Below are 25,384 nucleotides of genomic sequence, written 5' to 3' on the forward strand. Positions count from 1 at the left end.
GCAGAGGACTTGAGTGTGGTTTGCAGCAGCCACATGGTGGTTCACAACTATCTGTTACTCCAGTATCAAGGTATCTGATATTCTTTTCTGGCCCCTGGGAATGACAGGTTTGTATCCGGTGCACATACATTTGTAAAGTCAAAACACTCATACATATAAAACAAATAAATCTGAAAGAGGTCTGGGGGGTGTACTCTTCTTTAAAAAATAAAATTCAGGCACGGTGGCACACTTAGGAGGCAGAAGCAGGTGGATCTCTGTGAGTTCAAGGCCATTCTGATCTACATAGAGAGTTCCAGGCCAGCCATGGCTATAAAATGAGCCTTTGTTTTTGTTTTTTTAAATCATTTTCTGGGCAGTGGTGAGATGGCTCAGTGGTTAGAGTGCTTGCCTCCAAGATGGGTGTCTTGAGTTAGAGCCTGGAGATCTGCAGGGAAAAGTAAAGAATCAATCCCAGAGGTGTCCTAACCTCTGTATGAACACTGTGGCATTCACATATGTACACACCCACTCACACATGCACACCATGCAAGAATGTAATTTAAAGTTTTTTTTTTCTTTCAGAAAAAAAAAATACATTCCTGTTGTGGCCCATAATGTTTTCTTCCCAAGGTTTTTGATTGACTGCCCTCCCTCCACCACTGTGTATGCCATGTGAGGCAGGGACCCAGGCCCCTTTTCTTCATATTATAAATGAAAATCCAAAGGCCTTTACCTACTTTTCTATTGGAACTTTTAAGCTCAGTGGCTGTTATTTTTGTGACTGGAAGAAATCATCTTTTTTAAAGCATACAGTGACGTAAAATGAGAAACAGGACTCTTAGGTTAAGAGCTAGAACTTGGGACTCTTGTCTCTATCCACTGCTGGCGTCTTGCCTTGCTGTAACTAGCTTTTCAGAAAAGCAAAGGTCTTATGTTTGCATTGGGGTGGGACTGGGGCCCTGCTGGTGAGTATCCTGGGGACAGTGGGTCCTGATGGCTCTAGGGTCTCCCTGTATAGCTGGGGAGATGACACAAAAGGAGTTCTTTTGAGGGTTTCAATGGGGCAGAACTTGGGGAGCCCATGTCTCTTACAGAGGGACAGTGACTGTGTCCATTGCAGAGGCTGCTAGGCATGGAAGTAGGTGGCTGCCTTGTACCTCTTACACTAATCTTCTCTCACAGGACACATTTCCTACAGGCCCTCCTCACTGAGCAGTGGGACCCCCACCAGAAGCCCAGTGTGAGGACAGAGATGGCGCTGAGCCTGGAATCTACAACCAGCTTTCCCCTACTGGCCATGTCAGGAAACACTGTGTCTGAGTTGCCTGGTGGCCCCAATGTGTCCCTCAACAGTTCCTGGATTGGCCCAACAGATCACAGCTCCCTGCAAGACTTGGTGGCTACGGGTGCCATTGGGGCAGTGCTTTCAGCCATGGGTGTGGTGGGCATGGTGGGAAATGTGTACACGTTGGTGGTCATGTGCCGATTCCTGCGTGCCTCGGCCTCCATGTATGTCTATGTGGTCAACCTGGCCCTGGCTGACCTGCTGTACCTTCTGAGCATTCCCTTCATCGTAGCCACCTATGTCACTAAGGACTGGCACTTTGGAGATGTGGGCTGCCGTGTTCTCTTTAGCCTGGACTTCCTGACCATGCATGCCAGCATCTTCACCCTGACCATAATGAGCAGCGAGCGCTATGCAGCTGTACTGAGGCCTCTGGATGCGGTACAGCGCTCCAAGGGTTATCGTAAGCTGCTGGCGCTGGGCACCTGGTTGTTAGCACTGCTGCTGACCTTACCCATGATGCTTGCCATCCGACTGGTGCATAAGGGCCCCAAGAGCCTCTGCCTGCCAGCCTGGGGCCCTCATGCGCACCGTATTTACCTGACACTGCTCTTTGGGACCAGCATTGTGGGGCCTGGCCTGGTCATTGGGCTGCTCTATGTCCGCCTGGCCAGGGCCTATTGGCTATCTCAGCAAGCCTCTTTCAAGCAGACGCGGCGGCTGCCCAACCCCAGGGTGCTGTACCTCATCTTTGGCATTGTCCTTCTCTTCTGGGCCTGCTTTCTACCCTTCTGGCTGTGGCAGCTGCTGGCCCAGTACCACAAGACCACGCCACTGGCACCACAGACTGCACGCATTGTCAACTACCTGACCACTTGCCTCACTTATGGCAACAGTTGCATCAACCCCTTCCTTTATACACTGCTCACCAAGAACTATCGCGAGTACCTTCGTGGGCGCCAGCGGTCGCTGGGTAGTAGCTGCCGTGGCCCAGGGAGTGCTGGCAGCTTCCTGCTCAGCCGAGTCCACCTCCTCCAACAGAACTCTGGCCGCTCGCTGTCCTCCAGCAGCCAGCAGACCACAGAGACCTTCATGCTGTCCCCAGTTCCCCCTAGTAGAGCCTTTGTGTGAGCCTGGGGAGGGTGGGGGGAGGAGAGGAAAGGACCCAAAGCTAGGCCACTCGGGAGCCCATACCCAGAATCCCCTGTTCAAACCTAACTATCGTGTCTGTCTCCACAACTCTCTTCCGGAAAGTTCCCCGTCCTTTCTTCACTGTTGCTCACTTCGACCCTACCAGCACCTTTCCCTACAGTGCCAACACACTTCTTCAAACCTATCTCTCAGACTCTTCAGAAGCTGTGGACCAGACCCTGGTGAGTTGAGGCATCTAAGGTCCACTTACCCAGAGCAGCTAGTGCCGGGCTGTGAACCTGATCTGTAGCTGTAAGCTCTTCCAGCCTTGAGGGCCCTGCCCCACTGGTTGATAAAGGGCCTGTAGCCAATCTCTACCCTTCTCCCATCCCTTCCCTACCCTTACCCCGTGGTAGCTTCTTGTTTCTGTATGAACATGGAACAATAAACTGTACTCTGCAGTCTGCCCTGCCTCAGTGCTTGGGATGAAGTCGGGATGGGGGTGGTCCTGGACTTAGGGGATCCCTAGCATGAGGTGCCCGAGTGTTTGGTGAGGGTGTGTCTGCTTTCCAAGCCTTTGCCTTTGTTTAGGGTGGGGAGGAGGGCGGATGACTGAGGGGGTAAGAGATTCTGGGGTGGGATGTGCCATCTAGGAAGAGAAGCTGCCCAGCTAGCAGTGAAGCTCGGGTTCAGAAAGGAGGCCCTGCAGGCTGCAGTTCCTGGATGAGGCCATCAAAACCCACATGTGCTTCATACTCACAGCAATGAGGCCTTGGCTTCACTGCTCCTGGACAAACTGTTTCCCTGTCCCAAGTGCCACCCTTGGGACATCTTTTCCTTGGCTCACCCTTCCTCCCACAATGGTCAGACAAGGCCTGCTCACACCCTTTACGGTGATGGTCAGAGGCTGGGACAGCACTTTGGTCTGCTGGTACTCTTGCTGAAGGTCAGATACACTCACGTGGCAGGATATGGAGTGCAGGTCTCTGGGGTGATACAATGTTCCAGAAGCAGATTCTGGTGGCTGGCTACAGTGCTTTGCCATGGCTAAGATAGTAGATTTATTTTGCTACTAAAAAAAAAAAGAGGGATACACATGGGCACATACATGAACACACACACACACACACACACCATACACACCACACACACACACCATACACACCACACACTACACACCACACACACACCATACACACCACACACACCCCATACACACCACACACACACCCCATACACACCACACACACACATACACACACCACACACCATACACACCACACATACACATACACACACACACCATAGACACCACACATACACACACACCATACACACCACACACACACACCCCATACACACCACACACACACACACACACCATACACACCACTCACACACAAATACACACACACACACCATACACCATACACACCACACATACACAAACACACACACACACCATAGACACCACACATACACACACACCATACACACCACACACACATACACACACACACCACACACCATACACACCACACACACACACACACACACCACATACACCATATACACTCACACACATGCACACGCACACCCGAAGGGGTTGGACCTGTAATCCCAGGAGTTGAGGAGCCTTGAGGTCAGCCTGTGCTACATATATAAGACAAATCTCTAAATTAAAAAAAAAAAATTGGGGGGGATAGTGTCTCACTATGCAGCCCTGGCTGGCCTCAAACTCACTATGTAGACCAGGCTGGCCTTGAACTCCCAGAGCCCCACCTTCCTCTGCCTCCCAAGTGCTGGGATTAAAGGCGTGCGCCACCACCGCCAGCAAGAACATTTTTTAAAGGACTGGAAATATAGCTCAGTGTTAGAACACTGCTTAGCATGTGAGAGGCCCTAGGTTCACCACCAGCTCTGCAAAACAAAACCAGTAATTGGCTAATGAATTAAGTCACTGGAGGAGCATGTGGGTGGCAGGACAGAGAGTACCCTAACCCGGGCTGGAGACTCCTGCTGCCCCTCTCCTTTGCCCCAAACGCTGCTGTCTCTCTGATGCTGGGCTCCAACTTTAGAAAAAGCCCCTTCTTTCTTGACAAAGTCCAATTCCTGGCCTTGTCTCTAAGAGCTCAGAGCTGGGTCCAAGTTCCTACCATCCATACTTGACACTCATTCCTGTTGTGGCCTCAGTCCTGGGCAAGGGTGGCCCTCTCTTGCTTCTCTGGGAGGCTTCTTCATTCTCTCATGCTCAGATGACACAGAGAAGGGAGTTTTTGTGACAGAATATGCCCACTTAGGGCACTGTGACCCTGAGTCAGCACACAACTGAAGGGCTGGGTACCATCTCCGGAGAGGACCACGCCCCCTCCTCCCCTCGGAGACTGTTTTAGAGTACAGGATGGGGTGGCTGTGCTCTAGCTTGAGCAATGCCAGAGCCAACATCAGGGAGGTAACCTGGTGAGGTCTGAGAACATGTGTCCTCACCCAGAGGGACCTCATAGATCCCAGATGTCCCTACCAGCTGGAGAAGAACAAAGTCCTAAAGCGGGAGCTTCCAGAAGACCACTTGTAACAAGAACCACGGTCCTGGAAAAACTTGGATGAATAACCAGCATCTCTGTGACAGTCACTATCCTAGAGTCTTGGCACCTGCTAGATCTGGCCTCAGGGCCTCTTTGGACCAGCACTGAAAAAGTTGGTTACAGTTCAGTGATAGTGCACACACACCAAACACACCACATATATCAAATGCACCACGCACACACCACAAACACGTATCCTACCATACATTCCACATCACACAACAAATGCATTAAAAGTTACCTCACACATTCACCTCAAATACATACACCATGTCAAACAACACAATGTTTATATGCACATACCACATACACCATCTATGATGCACACAAAACACACAACGCATACAGACACGCACTCTGCCATCCTCTAGAGATGCTGCCTGTAACAAGCTGATAATGGAGGTGACATGTCACCCTCCAACATGAGTGACCCCAAGTCTAGCGTCCAAGTCTCTGTCTCTTTGGGAATCAGGAGAGGTGAGGCTATTGGGGTAGGGCAGAGCCACCTTCACAGAGTCCCCTGGCTCTGTCCTCCTTTGGCCCACAGCTGCAGTGGCCGGCCTATCTATGGTCTACCTGCCCTCACGTCTAGCTGGGAGCAGGAACGGACCTCCACTGAGACCTTCCTGTCATCTCCAGCACAAACTGAAAACTCTGCTGGAGAATTCCTACTGGGGCATGCAGGACCCTGCCAGCTTACCCATCACTGACCTGGGCCCTGCTCACCCACAATGCCCTCCTGGATTGCCAGCTAACATGGTAATTTTTCCTCTTCAGGGAACTTTTAGCCTCCTGTCCTGTTTTAAATAAGGAAAACACATGTGTTAAGAAGAAAGTGCTGGCAGGGAGTCTGGACCTGGGGTGACCAGCGGTCCTGCTGATTGGTACCCAGATGCTCCCTAGGACATTATCCTTTCCAGAGTAGCCTGCAAGCTGTCAAAACAGAAAAGACAGGAAAGGTGGCCATCTGAGGGCCCAAGCCTGGGAAAGGACAAGGCCCTCAGGTCTGGAGCTTGAGTAAATTGAGGGAAAGTTATGATGGAGAGATCCCTGTGCTGCTCTGGCCAGCCAGGAGAGAAGGGAAGACGCAATGAGAGGAGGCAGAGGAAGGGGTGAGAGGTGGGAGGGAGGCAGAGGTGGAGTGCCCGTGCTTGCCGGCTTGATTTGGCTGTTTATGAGCTGACTGGTCTCCATCTGAGTCCAGGCATAGCCTCCTGGGCAGTGGTAGCCAGTAGCTGAGGAGGGGAACTGTGATTGATGAGCCCACAGAGGCCGAGGGACACAGGGCGATAGATCAAGTTCTTTGGGTTTTAAATGTCATCTACCCAACACTCAAACTCTAGCAAAGAAGAAAATGAACTGGAATGTCCATGCAAGACAACCTGTGTTTTTACCAAGAGTGTTAGAGGAAGCTGGAGCTGGCCTTTGACTGCTGCCCCAGGCCTCTCCCCAGGATGAGTTGGCTTTTGGGGACACCTATGTTCCAGGCTCATGTGCCCTTGGGATGTCAGGTCCACCCACCCTGCCTGGGGCTCTTGCTCTGTTCTGCATTAGACCTGGGTGGGAGTTGCTAGACAGTGTTGCCTGGGCAGGAGATCATGGCTATCTGCTTCTGATCTAGACAGTGTGGACAATGCCCAGGGGAGCAGAGACTCCAAGGCCTTTGTGCCACTTTCCTGCAAGGTGCTAAACACCCTAACCTTCTGGTGAGGTAGCCTGGCTCGGAAATGGCTCTGATCTGAACCAGGCTGACCCTGGAGACAAGAGATTTGTCGTAGGTCTATGGGATGTTCCACCAGGCAGGTGACTGTGGCCCTCAGGCAAAGCAAAACTCAGGTGGCATTATAAACAATTGTGTGTGGTGGTTTGAAAGAAAATGGCCCCAAAGGCTCATTGAGAGTGGCATTATTAGGAGGTGTGGCTTTGCTGGAGTAGGTGTGGCCTTGTTGGAGGAAGTGTGTCACTGTGGGTGGGGGCAGGCTTTAAGGGTCTCCTCCTATGCTCAAGCTACACCCAGTGTGGGACACAGTCTCCTGCTGCTGCTTGTGGGTCAAGATGTAAAACTCTCAGCTCCTTCTCCAGCATCATGTCTGCCTGCACGCTGCCATATTCCACCATGATGATAATGGACTAAGCCTCTGAAACTGTAAGCTAGCCCCAGTTAAATGTTTTCCTTTATGAGAGTTGTAGGGGCCATGGTGTCTCTTCACAGCAATAAAAATCCTAACTAGCCAAGCTGGTGGCACACACCTTTAATCCCAGCACTCGGGAGGCAGAGACAATTAGAACTCTGTGAGTTCAAGGCCAGCCTGGTCTACAGAGTGAGTTCCAGGACAGGCTCCAAAAGGTACAGAGACACCCTGTCTCAAAAACAAACAAACAAACAAACAAACAAAACAAAACAAACAAAAACCCAAACCCTAAGACAATGTGAAATATAAAATAATGGAGAAAATGAATGCCCATATTTCTAAAATGAAAAAAAGAAAGATGACTGCAAGTCTGACTCAGTGAATGGTGGTGGCACATGTCTTTAATCCCAGCAGAGACAGAGACAGTTGGATCTCTGTGAGTTCAAGGCCAGCCTAATCTACAAAGCAAGTTCCAGGCATCCGGGGCTACATAGTGAGACCCTAATTTTAAAAAGGGAGGAAGGGAGGGAGGGAAGGAAGGAAGTGTGACCCAGAACTCTCCAGAAGAGGGAAAACTCTGGATATGTAAGCCATTTAGAATTTGATGCAGGGAAAAAACAAGGAAACAAAATCTATAAGCCAAAATAGAGAGTCTGTGGCTTTTAAAATTTAGTAACAAAACAAAACCCCCCAAAATTGACCTTTCTCATCAAAAGCCCTGTGGGACTGGTTGGTAGAACATTTGCCTAAGAGGCATGAGGGAATGGGTTCCATGCCCAGCACCACAAAATACTAGGTGGATAGGAAGGTGGAAACATAATGGGTATTATCAAGATACATTGTTTACATGCATGGCACTGTGGAAGAATAAATAATGAATTGAGCCACACAAATGTTTATGACTCTAGCTGAGAAATCGGGGTTTTATCCTGAAATACAAATGTCAGGTGTGGATAAGGATTTATGTAGCAATGAGCTAATTTCAGCGTTGTCGTGGAATGTCCCACAGCTGTTAGCTAGGTCATGGCACAGCATTTTCAAAGACGAACAATGTTATGTGTGGTCAGAAAGGGATGAAGCTGAGGCACTGTGGTCATGGAGACCAGAACACAAGACTGTATAGCAAATCTCAAGTTTCATTCAAAACAAACAAAAGTGCATTTGTAATTGTGTGTGGTTGTCTGTGGGCATGCATGTGTGTGTACAAGTATGCCTGTGTGCATGATTCTATGGTGTATAAGGACAGATCCACACATGCAAAAAAAGAAAAAAAGCCTCACAGAAATGCCTTAAATATCAACAATATTAGCTGATGGTGGGAAAACTTTTTAGTTTTATAATCTGAGACTTTGTGAAATTTCTCTCAGAGGATCCATGCAGCTTTAAATTTGGGAATGCTATTTAAGCACTCCGGTGTCAGAGACCTCTACTATCTCCCCAGGCTTAGCTGGACCACAGCATCCCCAAGACCCCTAGATTAATACCCCTGGGTACACTGGGCCATCATTGGCTATGCCACAGGGAGAAGGAAACGGAGTCAGTGCAAGAGCCTGGGAACTAGAGGGTCAGAGAGGGGGTCCAGGCCCATGTTGCCCAACCACCAGCGGTCCCCTGCCTTTGGAGGCCCCACTTTGCCTAAGCTTTTCCCTTCTCCAGTGTCCATCCCATTATTTAGGTCTGGTCCAGCCCCCTTCTGGCCCCATTCACTGGGTCCTGGGCTCATTTGCTTTGTGAATCTCCATGATCACTGGCCCTACCCTGTGAGGTGTACAGAGTGAGGAGATATGTGTGAGGAAAATGAAGGTCTCTGCACACCAAGCAGCTGTTGGCACCTGTCTACCTCAGTCAGAGGATTTTAGCAAGAGGTTTTTTTTGCTCACGATAAGCACCTGGTTCTAACCTGGTCATACTGATACTGTCCCCAAGATAGGACCTGAACATGTCCTATGAGCATCCCCAGCTACCTTGTCCCAAAAGCCCAGCCATCCCCAGTCTCCCAGACTGTGTTCCTGCTGCTCTCAGTTAGGTTTTACTAGAGCAGTGGTTCTCAACCTTCTTGATGTTGTGACCCTGCAATACAGTTCCCCATGTTGTGGTGACCCTCAGCCATAAAATTATTTTATTGGTACTTCATAACTGAAATTTTGACCCTGTTATGAATCATAATGCACATATCTGATATATGGCCCTGGAGGGGTTACGACACACAGGTTGAGAACCACTGTTCTAGGACTTTATGGTAGGAATCTTGCATCTGTGGCCTTTTGTGTCTGCATTCTACTGGCTTTCAGACAAGTGCAAGCCACAGCTTACTCTCTGTGTCTTTAAGGAATCTGATGGATGAACTGCAATCTACAGGTAGACACTTGAATTTATACAGTACAGTGATAGGGGTGTCCTTCTGTATATATGTTTCTCTTATTGGTTAATGAATAACACACTGTTCGGCCAATCAGGCAGGAAGTATAGGCAGGGCTTGGAGATGAGGTGAATTCTGGGAAATGTAGGCGGTTTGAGTCACCATGTAAGCCTGGGAAGAGAGGACACATCAGGTGTTCTCCAGTAAGCCAGGACCACGTGGAAATACTTAGATTAATAGGAATGGGTTAATAGTTAAGACAGAGCTAACCAATAAGAAGCCCTAGGCACTGGCCAACAGTTTTATAACTAATATAGCATCAGTGTGTTTATTCCGGGGCTCAAGGGCAGTGGGACCCCAGTGCGACAGAAAACTTTATATCAACAGTACAGATATCAACAGATTGTCAGGTGCACCATGATATTTGAAACCAACAGTGGGGCTGCCACAGGGCCAATGCTTGTCTAGAGTAAAAGCCAAGTTGCTACTATAGTGGTTGGGTCATGAGCATTCATGGAGAGGCTGGAGCCTTCCTGTTCTCAGCCTTCACCTCTGATCCAAGGTATTTCCAGTGTGTCTGAAAAAGACATTTCTTCTCATAGAATGCTGGTGGGTGTTCTGCTGAGACACTGGCTAACCTGGGGTTGCTTTGTAAAAAGCAAAGTTAAATGTTGAGAGCAGAAGACTTTGCCAAATATGGGACAAGAAACTCATGAGACCTCAGGAAGCATAGCATCCAGATGGCCCGGCCCGACTTTGTGGCCATGTGCCTTATGAGAGGGCCACAGGCAGAAGACCTATCTGCCCATACCTGAACCTCTACTCAGCTATCCCAGTCCAGAGCAAAACCAGGAAGCAGTGAGGGTATCCTGACAAGCAGTGAACCCCACCAGCAGGACAGTGGAGGCCTGGCATCCAGTAGATGAATGAATGGACTGAGTGAATGAGGGGAAAAGTTCCTCAGCTAGCAAACTTGGTAGATAAATAGTTTACCAAGCGTGATCCCATTTGCCAGCCAGAAGGCTGGTGTGACTTCAAGCAGCTCTATTATTTCTTGAATTTGGCTTCAGAGCACCTTGCCTCAGCTCAAGGTTAATGCCACGTCTCCAGGTTGGAGAAGGTAGGAGGTGTGGATATCATGGTTCAGAGCACTCCTACACCTGTGTAAGTCATTTATCAATGGAAAGACACACACATTGAGGTTTCGTGCATTCATAATCTTCCCAGGAATGAAGTCCTTTGGTAAATGTCACCCACAAGCAAAGTGGATATTATCTCAATTAAAGGGAACCACAGGCCCCCACCTGCACTATGAGGATGATAGTGCCAGTGCTGTGACATGAGAAAGCCCTGACCCGCAGGGACAGCAGGAGCAAATGACTGTCACTGATTTGTGAAGGCTTACACTATTCCTGCCCAGAACTTGCACACAGTAGGACGGGGGTGGGTGTTGCTCTTGCCAGGCCACCAGAAGGGCCAGAAGGGGAGGGATAGTTGGGGGCTAGGTTCTCAAATACCTTTGGGTAGGTCCTCAGGAACTTGTCCAGCCTATCCTGGCACCTCTCCTCACCATATGCAGGTTTTTCCATTCAGATTCCAGACAGATGACGGATGAGTGGAAACCAGACTGCGGAGCCGATGTTAGGCACCTCCAGACTCAGGCCACTTCTAAGCCAGCGAGGACGCTGTCCCACGTGGAGTCAGGAAGGCCAAGTCCCCCAGGACTGCTCTGGCTCTAAAGGATCCCGATCCCTGCCCCCGTCCCCCAAGCTGCCAGGACCTACTGGCAGTGGCCTATGGTTGGGCATTGGTATACTACAGCTTTGTCCTCCGGGAACCACAGACGCCGAATCTGGGTGGGGTCGATGGTAAGCAAGTGTAGGAAAGCAGCCAGGGCTCTTATCTAGCTCCTTGCGCCTCTCTGCCCACCCTTCCCTACCAACACATGATCTCTGTTCAGCCCCGGGGTCCCTTCCTCCCCTACCCAGCTGCTCTCAGACTACACAGATTGGTTGGCCATCTTTAAAGTGTCTCTCAGGTATTGCAGTCACTTTCGCTGTTCTGATGCTTGGACATTTTTCAATTAAGTCCTCTTAGCGAAAGAACTATGGATTTAAGGGGCACCCAGGCTCTGTAGACAGAGAACAAGGGAGCGGGTATGCTGTCGGATGCTCAGTGCCAATGGGTTCTTGTAGGATCTAGCAAAGACATGGCCCAGAGGCTGTGCCGGTGCGATTTCTTCTGCCCAGGTGGCCATGAGCCTGGAACATAGCTACTTTCTCTGGCCGGCAGGGACACAGTGAGCCTTTCACGGCTTCTGGCAACTCACAGCATGATCGAAAGTCCAGATCCTGTGTCTCACTCCCTAAGTATGCATCAGTGTGAAATTCAGAGGTACCAAGGGTGCCCAGGGTGGTGCCTTGTACACTGGTAGTCAGTGCTGGCTAGTCTATGCCAAGAATCCTTGCAGGGCTGGGACCCTTCCGAACAGGATTGGGCCTGGGGCCTGGTGGGTGAATCAACATGCACAGGAAGTCTGAAAGGTAGACACAGATCAGGACTGTCTGAGCTGAAGGCCTCTAACAGGAGCCCTGGAGCACGGGGAGGAGGAGACACCGGTAGTTATCCCTCCCAAGCCTACCCTGTGATTGGCCTCATTGAAAGACAGAGATGGGAGTGGCTCATTGGTCTGGACCATGGCATTGCCAAGACAACCCCCCCCACACACACACACATGCACACTTTGAGTATTTCTAGCCTCCCAAGGGTAAAAGGGTACTTTGTCATAGGTGGTGAAAGGCTAGGCAGGCCTTAGCTGAGGGCTTGGGCACACTGAGGAAAGTCGGGGGATTGAGGCAAGATACATGAGGTTCAAGGAGCTACATAGGTGTGTGGAGACACTAGGGTACCCATTCCCTTACCCTTCTCGGGTCTTTTAAAGAGTCCCTCAGCCAGCTCTATCCATTCTTTTTGTTTTTTTTTAAGGCAGGGTTTCTCTGTGTAGCTTTGGAGCCTGTCCTAGAACTCGCTCTGTAGACCAGGCTGGCCTTGAACTCTGAAATTAAAGGTATGCTCTGTTCTTATCAAAGGTCACAGGAGGGGCTGTGATCTCCCAACATGGCACAGACGGAGAGAGATCTGTGAGCTCCTGCCTGCCTTCCCAAGAAGAGATACAGAGCCCTGAGCACCCCTTGTTCTAGGCTTCAAGAAAGGTTAATAAACTAGAAAGGCAGATGGGATTGAGTCGCAGCTGATGTCTTCTGTGGGGGTGGTGCACAGGTCACAGCCCCTTCCCTGCAGGCATGGGCCCTGGTGTGCATGTACAGCTGCAGATACCAAGGGTGACCATAGTACAGACGGGCAACTGAGAGCCCCAGAGAAAACAAAAGTGTTCCCTTAACTCTAATGGCCAAAAACTGCTCTCTCCCAGGTGGGGCTAACAGGAAGGAAATAAAAGCACAGAAGAGACGCTCAGGTTAAGACCCGGGGAAAGCCAGGTGTGGTGGTGCATGCCTTTATTTCCAGCTCTTGGGAGGCAGAGACAAGCAGAGGTCAGCCTAGTTTACATACCAAGTTCCACACCAGCCACAGCTACACAATGAGATACTATCTGAGGGACACACACACACACACACACACACACACACACACACACACACACACACACACACACAGAGAGAGAGAGAGAGAGAGAGAGACAGAGACAGAGACAGAGACAGATGGGGAAAGAGAGTCAGAGAGCGACAGAGAGAGCCAGGCAGAGACAGAGACAGAGAGATCCAGGGAGAGAGCTGAAGGCCTGGCACAAGCTAACTCACAGGAATGAAAACAGGCTCTCAAGAAACGGATGAAACCTTGATATTTACAGTGTCAGGTGTCCCAGGAGAGACTGCTGAGATGGGACTAGGCTGCAATTTATCAGAGAGCCTCTGGGGAAGTAGAGCCAGGTCTCTCTCCTGTTTGATTTCGACCCACAATTTCTAATGTGTTTATCTTGCAGCTTTGAACTTTGGGTGATGTTTCCCCAGGTTATCTGGAAAGTAATGTGTCAATTGAGCACATGAAACATAAATAAACTCTGGCTGTTGCTGTGCTTATCTCCTGCCTCAGGGTTAAGAGCATTGGAGAGGTGGGGCACTGCATGGAGGCTGGATGGAAGCTGTGTGGGATGGGTAAGGAGACGTGTCTCAGATCTCTCCAGGGTTCCATTGCAAACACTGGGTGTGGAAAATCATGGATGGACTCACAGAAGATGTGTGAGGGTCTGGGATTAGGGTCAATGTGGCTAGAGCTTTCCTGGGTACCCTGCCCCATACCTGAGCTTGCAAGGTAGCCATAACAACCCAAAGCCCTGGCAATGTTTCAATGACAACCCCGGAGCTGAAAGAAAAGGGTTATGGAGCCTCCTTGGTCGGCATTAGATTGAAGGGGCTCACACAGACTTGGCTGTGGAGTCTGAAGGAACCTGTCAAGTGGTAATCTAACACAGGCTGGACCCATGCCTAGAGTGCCTGTCCAGGTGTTGCTTGTGCAAAGGCCCATGGCTATCCTTAACTACTAGGACCTGCAGGATCACCCTAGTTCCAGTCCCAAGCCCCTGCCTATTGTTGACACCTGACCCTAGCTTTGGTCCCAGACAAGGAGGCGTGTTATTGGCCATGAGACCTTTCCAGAAACTTCTGGAGCTTCACTAAGACCCATGGCCTGCGGCTGGAGAGATGGCTCACAGATTAAGAGCACTGGTTGTTCTTCCAGGACACCTGAGTTCAATTCCCAGCAACCACATGGCGGCTCACACCATCTATAGTGGGATCTGATGCCCTCTTCTGACATAAAGGTATACACACAGATACTCATATACTAAATTAAATAAATATTAAAAAAATAGAAAAAGACCCATGACCTATTCACACTTAAGTACTGTTTTTCATGCCATGTCTGGCTGGCTTGGGATAAGATGGCCAGACCTCCTCACCAGGTAAGTACTGCCTAGTACTCCAAACACCACACAGAGGATATCTGGGCTATGACTATGGAGAAGTATCAGGCAGCCTTGCCATGCAGCCTAAGGCATGCCTGTCTTAAATACAACCAGACGTGCAAGGGCCAGAGCCACAAGGTGACAACTGCAGGGAAGCCTGGCACCACTATCCTGACTGTACAGGCCCAGGAAGCAGCAGCCCGGCAAGCTCAGCCTCATCCACCAAGCCGGAGTTTGGTTGTTCCCCGTGATCTACTCAGGAGGACCAGTAGGGGGCAGCAGAGGCCTCAGCACTCAGAGCACAGCCTTGTCCATGGTACAACCTGCTAGAACAAAGACATGACCCTGCTCTGAAGCAGGGACCCGCACAGGTGGCACAATGCAGACCCAGGCTCCTCTAGTTGAGATCTCCTCATACCTTCATTGGCATCACATCTACTCATTCACAAGGTCTAGGAGCCCCCCACCACCACCTTTTTTAATGCTGCAGGGTAGCTCAATGGCCTAAGATGCCTGAACTGTCTTGAGCCACCCCTGGAGGCATATGGGCTATAGGGGTAATCGCAACATCAGGACTGCCTGCCTGGACAGAAGAGGGATGTTCCAGCTGCTCTTCCCAGGATGTAATGTCAAGATGGCCAGATGAGTCTGGTTCTTGGAGGCATTCTAGGGACTCCATTTATGTGTGCAGGGGGGAGGGTGTCGGCCCTTCTCCTGGGGATGTGGCTTCAAGGTGCAACTGTGGCCCATGCTTGATCTAATAGAAACTAGGCTGGTGGAGCTCGAGTTGCTCCTGGGGCCCAGGCCTCCCCCATGGCACTTTTGTTCCCAGTTCCTCTGACTGTTGCTGATGGGAGAAGAGACGGCACCATAATGAGAAGGAGATGAGCACACTGCCTCACTGGGCAGAGAGTCCTGAGAGCTGGGTGGGCACAGAGATGTTGAGACCTTCCTTGGTGGGGACATGCTTGAACTTGTACTGCTGGGGATAAGGCTGGTGACAGACAGGGCCCAGCACAGCAAGACTGAATATAGGATGGTTCTCAGGTATAGACTTAGTCATTGGGTCATTCAATGCCCACCTCCCGCTCAAATGCACAGAATTATCCTTCACCCATGAATGTTCTCAGGCTCTCAGAGATACCAAGGGCTGCAGCCTTCTCCACAGTGCCACCATTTCTGTTCCTATGCCCCCTCCTTTTTGTCTAGTCTACTCTAGAACTTACTACTGAAGGGACCAGCTCCCCATTTCGGCAGCCATGACAGTAACATGTGCTCTATGACCTTGTCTTAGTCACTAGAGGTCAGGTGCCTGCCTCGTGACAAGGAACCAATCAGAAGTTAGCTGGTGGCGCTATGCTTTATGGCTCTGGGTGTGCTTTACAGACAAGCGCACAGCAATGACGCAGAGAGCATAGCAACCACCCTGGGAGGGCCTATGGGCCATAACAACCAGTTGACCAATCAACACAGGGCAAACGCTCCAAGCCTGGAGGCACACCAATCCTGAGCCTGTGCATACCCCTAGACATTCCCCTTACGCTGCCTTATAAAGATCTGTATGCAGCGGCTTCGAACTGTCTTTGCTAGCTATCCGACATGGCAAGTGGATCAAAGACCCGAACTAACATGGGGTTAGCTCGCTAAACTACAATAAAGCCTCATGCAATTTGCATCAAGCTTTCGCCTCCACTCTGTGATTGGGGTGGCCGCGGTCCTGGGCTAAGATTCTGGAAGCCTCAGCTTTTCCAGGGTCTTACTCTACCTTCAGTGGGCTATGTGAGCTGGGGCAAGATATGGAGCTCCACTAACAGATGTGTGTTTCTTCCCTACAGGGGGATCCCTCCTGAGGAATGAGGCCTGCCAGCCATGGTGGGCAGCCCACACACTCAGAGCTATCAGGTGAGAGGCTCTTTCCTTGGTTTACTCACAGATGAAAAGATTAAAACATCAGCAAATCAAATTCAGGCTAATTCATAAGGCACTCTGTCCAGCAGCAATGGGCTGAAATGGGGAGAGTGAGCACACACTTGACCTGGCCTCACAGTGCCTTTGTTGACGAGGCTGGGTCCCCACACGGGAGCACCACCAACAGGCTTCCACACATGGTCCTCAGGACCCAACCTAGCTTCGTTACGTGAGTACTGGGTCCTCGATGCCATGGTCAGGGTTGCAGGTGAAAGCGATGGTGATGGCATAGCGGGTGCCCCACAGGACCTTCTCCACCCGGTGCAGGTTCTCAGAGCCTGAGGTAAAGAAAGAGACTCGACCTGGAGGGAGAGAAAAGAGAGGTGACCTCGAGGCCACACTTACAGGATGAACACAGCAATGAACTCAACAGCACTGGACAAGATGTTGAGAACCTGCCTCCCAACTGCTGTTACAAAAGCCAGAGGATTTAGAGAGTGAACCAGCAGTGCTGGGTGCATCAAGAGGGGATGAGGGACCCCCAGGCTTCCTGGCTATGAGGACTTTCTATGGTGGTGGTGTGTGTGTGGGGCAGAGGCTCACTGACAGGTGGGAAATAAAAACTAACCACAGGAGCTTGTGTAAATGGAGTCCTTAAATGGTCTAATTGTAATAAAAACCCGGGATCAGACATAGAGGAAAATGCTGAGAGATCAGAGACAAGGAACAAACCACCATCACACCTGTGGGGGACCAAAATAATTCTGTTATGGAATGTTTTGAGGTCCAGCCTCCGGGTTCACTAAACAGGAGCACCCGAAAGCTCCGGCTCACTATTGTATTGCTAATGCTAGCAGGTCTACTATTGTTTACCATGGCCTCAGTATAGAATGCCTCCTAGTTTGCATCTCTGTGGGCCTAAGCATCTGAATAGGCCTGCACCTGGGCGGAGGTGCTAGGAGTGTAGGTAACAAGGGAGGGGCCAGCTAGCAGAGAGAAGGACAGAAGATGCCTGTGTTTGGTCTTTATAGCCGCTGGGTTGCTAGGAGGTTCCAAGCCCATGCTCCCCCACTCAGGCAGAACCTCATGCCTGTCGTGGCTTGGAGCTGAGACATGCCAGGTCACGACACACACCTTACCTCCTTTGTGTCTCAACAAACAAGAGAGTGAGTTCCTGTTTTTTCCTGCTTATATCCTGTTTCTCCCTGCTCATACCCTGTTTCTGCCTAGCTAGCTCACTTCCTGTCTGTCTCTACAGACCTCCAGACCTCTACGGTTAGCTAATGGCAAGCTCCATTCTCTGACCTTCAGACAGGCTTTATTTGTACAAGCAAGATGTCACCACAGGCTGGAGAGATAGTTCAGCAGTTCAGAGCACTGGCTGCTCTTCTAGAGTCCCCTAGGGTATGACTACTAGCAGCTCACAGTTGGCCCTAACTCCAGAGTTTGAGAATCTGATGCCTCTTGTTGAAGGGACCAGCTTCCCTTTTGGCAGCCATAACGGCCGAACACGTGTTCTATGACCCTGTCTTAGTCACTAGAAAGTCAGATGCCTGCCTCGTGACAAAGAACCAATCAGAAGTAAGCTGGTGGCGCTATGCTTTACGACCCTGGGTGTACTTTACTGACAAGCACACAGCAATGACACAAAGCATAGCAACCACCCTGGGAGGGCCTATGGGCCATATCAACCAGTTGGCCAATCAACACAGGGCAAGCCCTCCAAGCCTGGAGGCACACCAATCCTGAGCCTGTGCGTACCCCTAGACACTCCCCTTACGCTGCCCTATACAATCTCTTGGGAGGCCCTAGGAGCTGTCTTTTTCGAGCCATCCGCCATGGTGGGTGGGTGAAAGACCCGAGCTGACATGGGTTTAGCTCGTTAAATTACAATAAAGCCTCGTGCAGTTTGCATTAAGCTCTCGAATCCGACTGGTGATTGGGGTGACCACGGTCGTGGCCTGGGGCCCTGGATACCTGAGTTTTCCGGGGGTCTAACATTGTAATTTCCATAGGCACTGCAATACACCCAACATGTAAAATGGAAATAAGAATTTTTAAAAACCAATCATGGAGGGTAATATTGGTGTCCTAGCAACCCAGGCGCATGTCAAAATAGAAGATCCATGAAGACAGAAACAGCCCCTCCCATGCAGTATCAGGGCCAGTCAGGGTGAGATGCCTGGTCTTGGGAGTCCTTCCAAACTTCTATTCTAAAAGAGTGTTTCTTTGTTTGAATATCTAGGTGGCCTGTACATAATTTTACTGTAAGCACTTACTGCTAAATGCTGCACTCAGCTTTGAGACAGGGTTTCTCTGTGTAACAGCTCTGGCTGGCCTGGAACTCACTCTGGAGACCAGGCTAGCCTTGAACTCACAGATCCGCCTGCCTCTGCCTCCTGCGTGCTGGGATTAAAGGTGAGCGCCACCACCACTGCCCGGCTAGCTTTGTAAACTTCTGAGGACACTGAGACTAAGAAGGTGCAGGTGATATGTATCTGGACTCCAAGTGCTCCACACGCGTGCTGTTTCCCTTCTGGCCACTGCGTTTCTTCCTACTGGCACTTGACTCTAAACCCTCGAAAGGGGAAAAAAGTCATCTGACCCCAGAGGAAGCAGAGCAGGGGAACCAAGCATGAAGAGCCTTGGTGACCCTTCCTTCGTGCTGCCCCCATCAAGTACTGTGTATGAAGGGCCAGGCTTCCCAGGGTGAGTGGAGTCACCACTTTCTAAGCTCATGTGTTTCTAAGGACATTTTGTCCCTGTTTCTTCCTTTTTCCATTAAGCCTGAGTATAACCGGAGGTTTCTCTCCCACCCACCACTCACCAGTTCCTGAATAACCCACACTGAGGCTTAATATTAATTACAAACTGTTTGGTCTACTATTTCAGATTTATTATTAACTAGCTGTTACAACTTAAATTAACCCATTTCTACTATTCTATATTTTACCACAAGGCTCCTGGCTTGTTACTCCACATCTTGCTTCCCCAGCCGCTGCTGGCATCTCTAACTCTGCCCTTTTTCTCCCTGTGTTAGTATTCAGTACTGGCCTGTCCTTGGGGTTCTGACAGGATTTGCCCTCAGCTGTAGCCACTAACAGCACCACCTGTGCACATTCATTATGCTCCCTTTTAAATGGGCCCTGCCAGCTCTCCCAGCTCTCTCTCTCTCTCCTTTCCTCTCCGCCTCTCTGTCTCCCCCACCCCCCATCTCTCTCTTCTTTTCTCCCCTTCCGTCCCTAGTCCCCAGAGGCTGGTGTCCCCTTTCCCTCTTTCCCCATTCAATTTCCCACAATAAAAAACTCCTCCACCCAACTCTGTCACATGGCATCTTTCTCTCTCTAGCTACTTTTAAAATCTGAGTCTGTTTGGATTTCCTGCCATAGGCCAAAGCAGCTTTATTCAGCAACCAATAAAAGCAACGCATATTTGCAGCTTACAGAAAGACTTCCCATATCACCTGAGATGTAGAAACAGGCAGCTTAACCTCAATGCACAGAAGGCCCCATGGAGGGGGCATCTGAGACACTTGGCCCGCCTTGCTGTCTACCCTCTCCTCCTCCGTGATGACAGACACACCTCTGGTGGCAGCATTCAGTAAGAGAGGGGATCCTACAAGCCCAGGCATTCCATCTTACCCACAGGCAGGGTACATTGGCCTGGGCATTCCTGTGCAACTTACACACAGCTGGAGTACAGAGGGAAAAACAATGGAAGACAACAGTGGCTCCTGAGCTTGGGATGATAGGAAACCATACGCCATCTATCAGGTTTAGAAGAGATTCATGAGATTCACATTGGGATTTAAAAAAAAAAAAAAAAAAAAAAAGGCTAAAAGAATCAATGACCAAACATTCCCTCAAGGGGACGATGAAAAGTTTTGGTTTTATTTCCAAAACCATAGCAAACTTCAAAACAGGAAAAATGCAATCAAGCTGATGAAACAAAATTACTGAAAACCTTGAAATTAGCAGCAGGGGAGGGGGGCTGGCTTCTCCTCAGGAGCAGTAGGAACTGAAATTTTCTTTAACATTTGCTTGGGTGTCCCATGCCTTTAATCCCATCTCTTAGAGGGCAAGGACAAGCAGATCTCTGAGTTTGAGGCCACCCTGGTCCACATACCAAGTTCTTGGCCAGCCAGGGTTACATAGTGAGACCTTATCTGTCTCTTTCATGCTTCTTGGCTATGTGATATCTGATGTGGGATGTCCTTCTGTACACTGAATTTGTGTTGCTTTTATTGGTTGATGAATAAAGCTGCTTTGGCGTAAGGCGGGGCAGAATGTAGCTAGGTGGGAAATCCAAGAAGAGGTACAGGGGAAAAGAGGGCAGGGTCGAGAGACCCCAGCAGCCGCCAAAAGAACATGATGCCAGAACATCTATGGTAAGCCATGGGCCACGTGGTAATACACAGATTAATAGAAATTGGTTAATTTAAATGTAAGAGCTAGCCAGTATTAAGTCTGAGCCATTGGCTGAGCAGTTATAATTAATATTAAGCCTCTAGGTGATTATTGTATAATTGGCTGTGGGACTGGCAGGGGACAGAAAACCTTTTACCAAGATACAGTAGTATAACGGGCATTTAGGGGCTTGTTTTGCTAAGAAGCTCATATTCTACACTTGGGACGAAAGCCTGGCATTTCTGCCTCCACTTTGTGTCGGTCTCCTTTACTTTGTGTTAGACTCCTGGCTTGGCTTTTGAAGGCATGCTAATCACTGAGGACTATCTCCATCTGACCATCTCATTATCCTAAACCTGCAGTCACCTTTTATTGCTAGAGTCTCTTAGGACAAGCTATTCTCCAGATGAAGGTAATTAATTATCTGTGCAGGTGGGAGGGCACTCTGGAGAGGAAGTAACGGCCGAGACAATTTCATACCACTCTGGAGAACCAGAATGAAGACAATGACTAACTATACCTAACCTTGTCCATGGCTGCTTAATTACAAACACCTCTTACCCTCTGTTGAAACCAAAGCCTATGTTAATACCTCAAAGATTAGTTTGAGGTCACTAGCTCCTTCACTTGATGGTTAAATCCCTTTGTCCTGCTAAAAAACAAAACAAACATTTCACTGGGGATGTAGCTCAGATGGGAGGAGGGTGCTTGCCTAGCATGAAGTCCTAGGTTTGATCCTGTGCACAGAATTAACTGGGCATGGTGGTGTACATCTGTAATCCTAGCGAGAGGAAACAGAGACAGAAGAATCAGTTCAAAGTCACCTTTGGCCACAGAGTGGGTATTCTGAGATAGAATCTATTTCAAAAAAAGAAGATAGAGATAGCTCAGCAGTTAAGAGCACTTGCTGCTCTTACAGAGGACCTAGGTGCAATCTCCAGCACCCACAAGACTGCTCACAACCATCTGCACCTCCAGGGGGTCTGCTGTCCTCTTCTGGCATCTGTGAACACTGCAATCATACAGGGAACATACAATATAAAGGCTAACACACACATAAAATAAAAACAAATAAAAACAAATAAATCTTTTAAAAACACTTGAGTGCTCATGTCTATAATCCTAGTACCTTGGCAACCGAGGCAAAAGGATCATAAGTTCAAGGACAGTTTGAGCAACATAGTGTGACTGGTCTCAAAAAAGGGGTGCGGGGAGTGGGGAGGGCAAGCACATAACAAAACCCCTATCAACTCAGAATTTAACATCCAATGAAAATTAAATAAATAAATAAATAAACAAACAAACAATGAGGGGCACCAGGCAGTGGTGCCCATCTGTAACCTCAGTAGTCAAGACCACTAAGACCGAGGATCTGAAGTTCCCAGCCAGCCTGGGCTACAGAATATAAAACCCTGCCTCAAAGCAAAACAGGGAACAGGGGACTGTATTGTCAGAAGCCAACTCTGGTCAGATATAAAAGTCCCCTTTACAGAGGCTTGGCGACCTCCAGGCTAAACCGCCAATTAGTCAAGCACCCCACCCCTTAGCTTAGTGTTTGAGATAACCACAGGAGGTTCCAGACACCTGCCCTGGCCTGAGAGCAATTAACACCCATTCCTCCCCCACTTTCTCTTTCTCTACTTTCTCCTTTCTCTTTAAAAATTCCTTGTTTGCATTTAATAAAATTAGACCTTGACAAGGAAAAACTGCTTGGTCTGGCTTCTCTTTCTCGCTCATTATTTTCAGGCTTAGTCCACCTTGGACCCACGAAGTACCGGAGCCCCGCTGGCCGGGACACTGTATGACACCCACTACAGACACAGTAGGTAGCTGTCTGATGGCTACCTACTTCCTTAAAGCAGGACTGAACTTGGCAACTGAAAAGCCAAATCACAAAGTGACCTAGGTTTCTAGAATCCTGCATGTCTCCTCATGTAATCACAGTCCCTGGATGACAGGTGACACCAAAGCTTTTCTGGCTTTCAGTCAATAAAGTGCTTGGGACCCCTAAAAGGTGACCCGGGATTGCAGCACAGCTCCCTCCCTAGGGAGCAAATAAACGGTTGACTGACCACTTAGCTCTTTCAGAGACAGGACTGCTCACAGCCTCTGCTGACCTGGGTTGTGGGCCCCCCACAGAGTCTAGACAGATGCACGATTTACGTCAGGGTCCAGGGTCATATGGAACCAACCTTTGAGGGTTAGAGAGTTACCTGGGTTGGGCGAGGGTGTCAGCCATTTTCTACTTACCAACATCCAATAAAAACTCTGGTCACTAAGGCTCAGTGAGTATGTGGTCAGAAGGGCCCTATGTGTGTGTCTCATGGCCTGCCAGAGCTGGAATTTGCGGTGAATGGCAGAAAACTTGCCCAGTGCACCGGGACCCTGCCCTCAGCTTCTTCACTAGAGAGCTAGGATTCATAATGAACTTGGGGTGAGAATGGCTTTGCTGAGTTCTGAGCACCTGGTTGGGCAGTGGCCAAAACAGATATAAGGATAGGAACAATGCACTCAGAGATGGCCGGAGAACCTGCCAGAAACCCGGGAAGAGGCTCCATTGTCATGGATGTAGCCCATTGACACGATTCTAGGGAATTCAGTATGAAATTAAATATTTGTTCTTTCTATAGTTTAAGTTTTATCATGGCTTTTAAAAGGGGGTACTAGGTATACTTCTCACAGGGATGACACTGGTGGTGTGCTTAATATCTTACCTTTTCCTTAGTAGGTAATGCCAGAAGTTGACATAGACCATCAGCTTTTACCCTCATCAAGAGAGCAGGCTGGGTCCTGGCTACCAAACAGCCTTAGACAGGTCCCACTGTCCCAAAACAGGTCCCTCTTATCTCAGGAGAGATCCCTGTTCCCCTCCAGGAGCCCTGAGTGGTAAATAGTGATGTCTTGTGGTGGTTTAAATGAGAACGGCCCCCATAGGCTCATAGATTTGAATGTCTGGTCACCAGGAAGTGGCACTATTTGAAAGGCTTAGGAGTAGATGTGGTCTTGTTAGAGGAAGTTTGTCACTTTGGGTGGGCTTTAAGGTTTCAAGAGTCTAAGCCAGGCCCAATGGCTCTCTCTTCCTGCTGCCTGAGGATCCGGATATAGAACTCTCAGCTGCTTCTCCAGCACCATGTCTGCCTGTATGCTGCCATGTTACCTGCCATGATGACAATGGACTACACCTCTGAAAATAAGCTAGCCCCAATTAAATTCTTTCCTTTATAAAAGTTGCTGTGGCCGTGGTGTCTCTTCATAGCAATACAACAGTGACTAGGACATGTGCCACAGCTTATAACTTCCATGCAGTGGCCAGCTCTCATACCAGTCTCTTTGGTTCCAATCTGCAGGGTGACCACGGCAATGCCAACCCATCCTGTTCAGCCTCCACTGTTTCTGGACCCACCCTTCACTCGGTCTGAGGCCTGGCCTGGTGTAGCCATTCTTTTCTTAGGCCCTTAACCCATTAATAGAGGCTCACACCACAGTGCATGAGTCCCTGAGCCTCAGCTGCCTACAGGATATAAACATGGCCTGTAGCATGCTCAAAGCCAACCAAAGGAGAAGACAGTGCCCTTTAATTTCCAATTTGCCTTTTGATTTCAAAGCTATTTTCAAAGACTGGAGAGATGGCACATCAGTTACAAGCATAAATTGTTCTTGCAGAGAACAGAGAACCCAAGTTCAGTGCCCAGCACCAAAGTCAGGCAGCTTAGAACTGCCTGTTACTCTATTTCAGAGAATCTGATGCCCTCTTCTGGCCTCTACAGGCACTGCACTCCTGTGAACAAACCCACCACACTCGTGTTTTTTTGGTTTTTTGAAACAGGGTTTCTTTGTGGCTTTGGAGGCTGTCCTGGAACTAGCTCTTGTAAACCAGGCTAGTCTCGAACTCACAGAGATCCACCTGCCTCTGCCTCCCGAGTGCTGGGATTAAAGGCGTGCGCCACCAACGCCCAGCTCACACTCGTACATATACACATAAACACAACATTTTTTAAAGCTGTTTTCATGTTCAACATCTATGGGAAATGGAGAAGTCCTGAATGGATATGTATTACTTGTTTTGTTTTGTTAAAACAGAGTATCTGTATGTAGCTCTGGTTGTTCTAAAATTCATTTTGTAAACCAGGCTGGCCTCAAATGTATGAGGGCTGAGGTTAAAGGTTCTCGCCAATATGCCCAGCTTGAATGTATATTACTGGCATGAGCATGACCACGTCTAGGACCCTAATGCCTCACACCCATTGGAGTAAGTGTTCTACAAACCTGGTATTGCCTGGAACAAAGCCCACCTCGTCCATAGTACGTGTGTGTGTGTGTGTGTGTGTGTGTGTGTGTGTGTGTATGGTGTGTGTGTGTGTGTGAGTGTGTGTGTGGTGTGTGTGTGTATGGTGTGTGTGTGTGTGTGTGTGTGTATGGTGTGTGTGTATGGTGTGTGTGTGTGTGTGTGTGTGTGTGTGTGTGTGTGTGTGTGTATGTGTGTGTGTATGGTGTGTGTGTGTATGGTGTGTGTGTGTATGGTGTGTGTGTGTGTATGGTGTGTGTGTGGTGTGTGTATGGTGTGTGTGTGTGTATGGTGTGTGTGTGTGTGTGTATGTGTGTGTGTGTGTGTGTG

General features: G+C 49.3%; 2 protein-coding genes and 1 non-coding gene across 5 annotated transcripts in view; 1 reads left to right on the forward strand and 2 right to left on the reverse strand.

The window, feature by feature from the left end:
* The first annotated feature begins 1,234 nt into the window (after positions 1–1,234).
* On the forward strand, positions 1,235–2,398 carry Uts2r (urotensin 2 receptor). Its single transcript, XM_027425324.2, has one exon. The coding sequence runs from the start codon at positions 1,235–1,237 to the stop codon at positions 2,396–2,398; it is 1,164 nt and encodes a 387-aa protein (XP_027281125.2).
* Positions 2,399–14,739: 12,341 nt separating this feature from the next.
* Mir6092 (microRNA mir-6092) lies at positions 14,740–14,819 on the reverse strand. The gene has a single exon (NR_105277.1). It is a non-coding gene; the product is annotated as a microRNA mir-6092 (primary transcript).
* Positions 14,820–16,358: 1,539 nt separating this feature from the next.
* Positions 16,359–25,384, reverse strand: part of Ogfod3 (2-oxoglutarate and iron dependent oxygenase domain containing 3) — a 33,371-nt gene continuing 24,345 nt past the window's right edge. For 2 of the 3 annotated variants that reach the window (XM_027425320.2, XM_027425318.2), the window contains exon 8: positions 16,359–16,725. In XM_027425320.2, the coding sequence (XP_027281121.1) occupies positions 16,420–16,725 (306 nt within the window). In that variant the 3' untranslated portion in view covers positions 16,359–16,419. The remainder of the gene's footprint in view (positions 16,726–25,384) is intronic. The other variant, XM_027425319.2, reaches the window with a different exon arrangement.

The sequence above is a fragment of the Cricetulus griseus genome, chromosome 7 (assembly GCF_003668045.3).
Source record: "Cricetulus griseus strain 17A/GY chromosome 7, alternate assembly CriGri-PICRH-1.0, whole genome shotgun sequence".
NCBI lineage: Eukaryota > Metazoa > Chordata > Mammalia > Rodentia > Cricetidae > Cricetulus > Cricetulus griseus.

What these genes read in the sequence shown, in the direction of transcription:
- Uts2r (XM_027425324.2), top strand. Translation starts at nt 1,235, where the DNA reads ATGGCGCTGAGCCTGGAATCTACAACCAGCTTTCCCCTACTGGCCATG.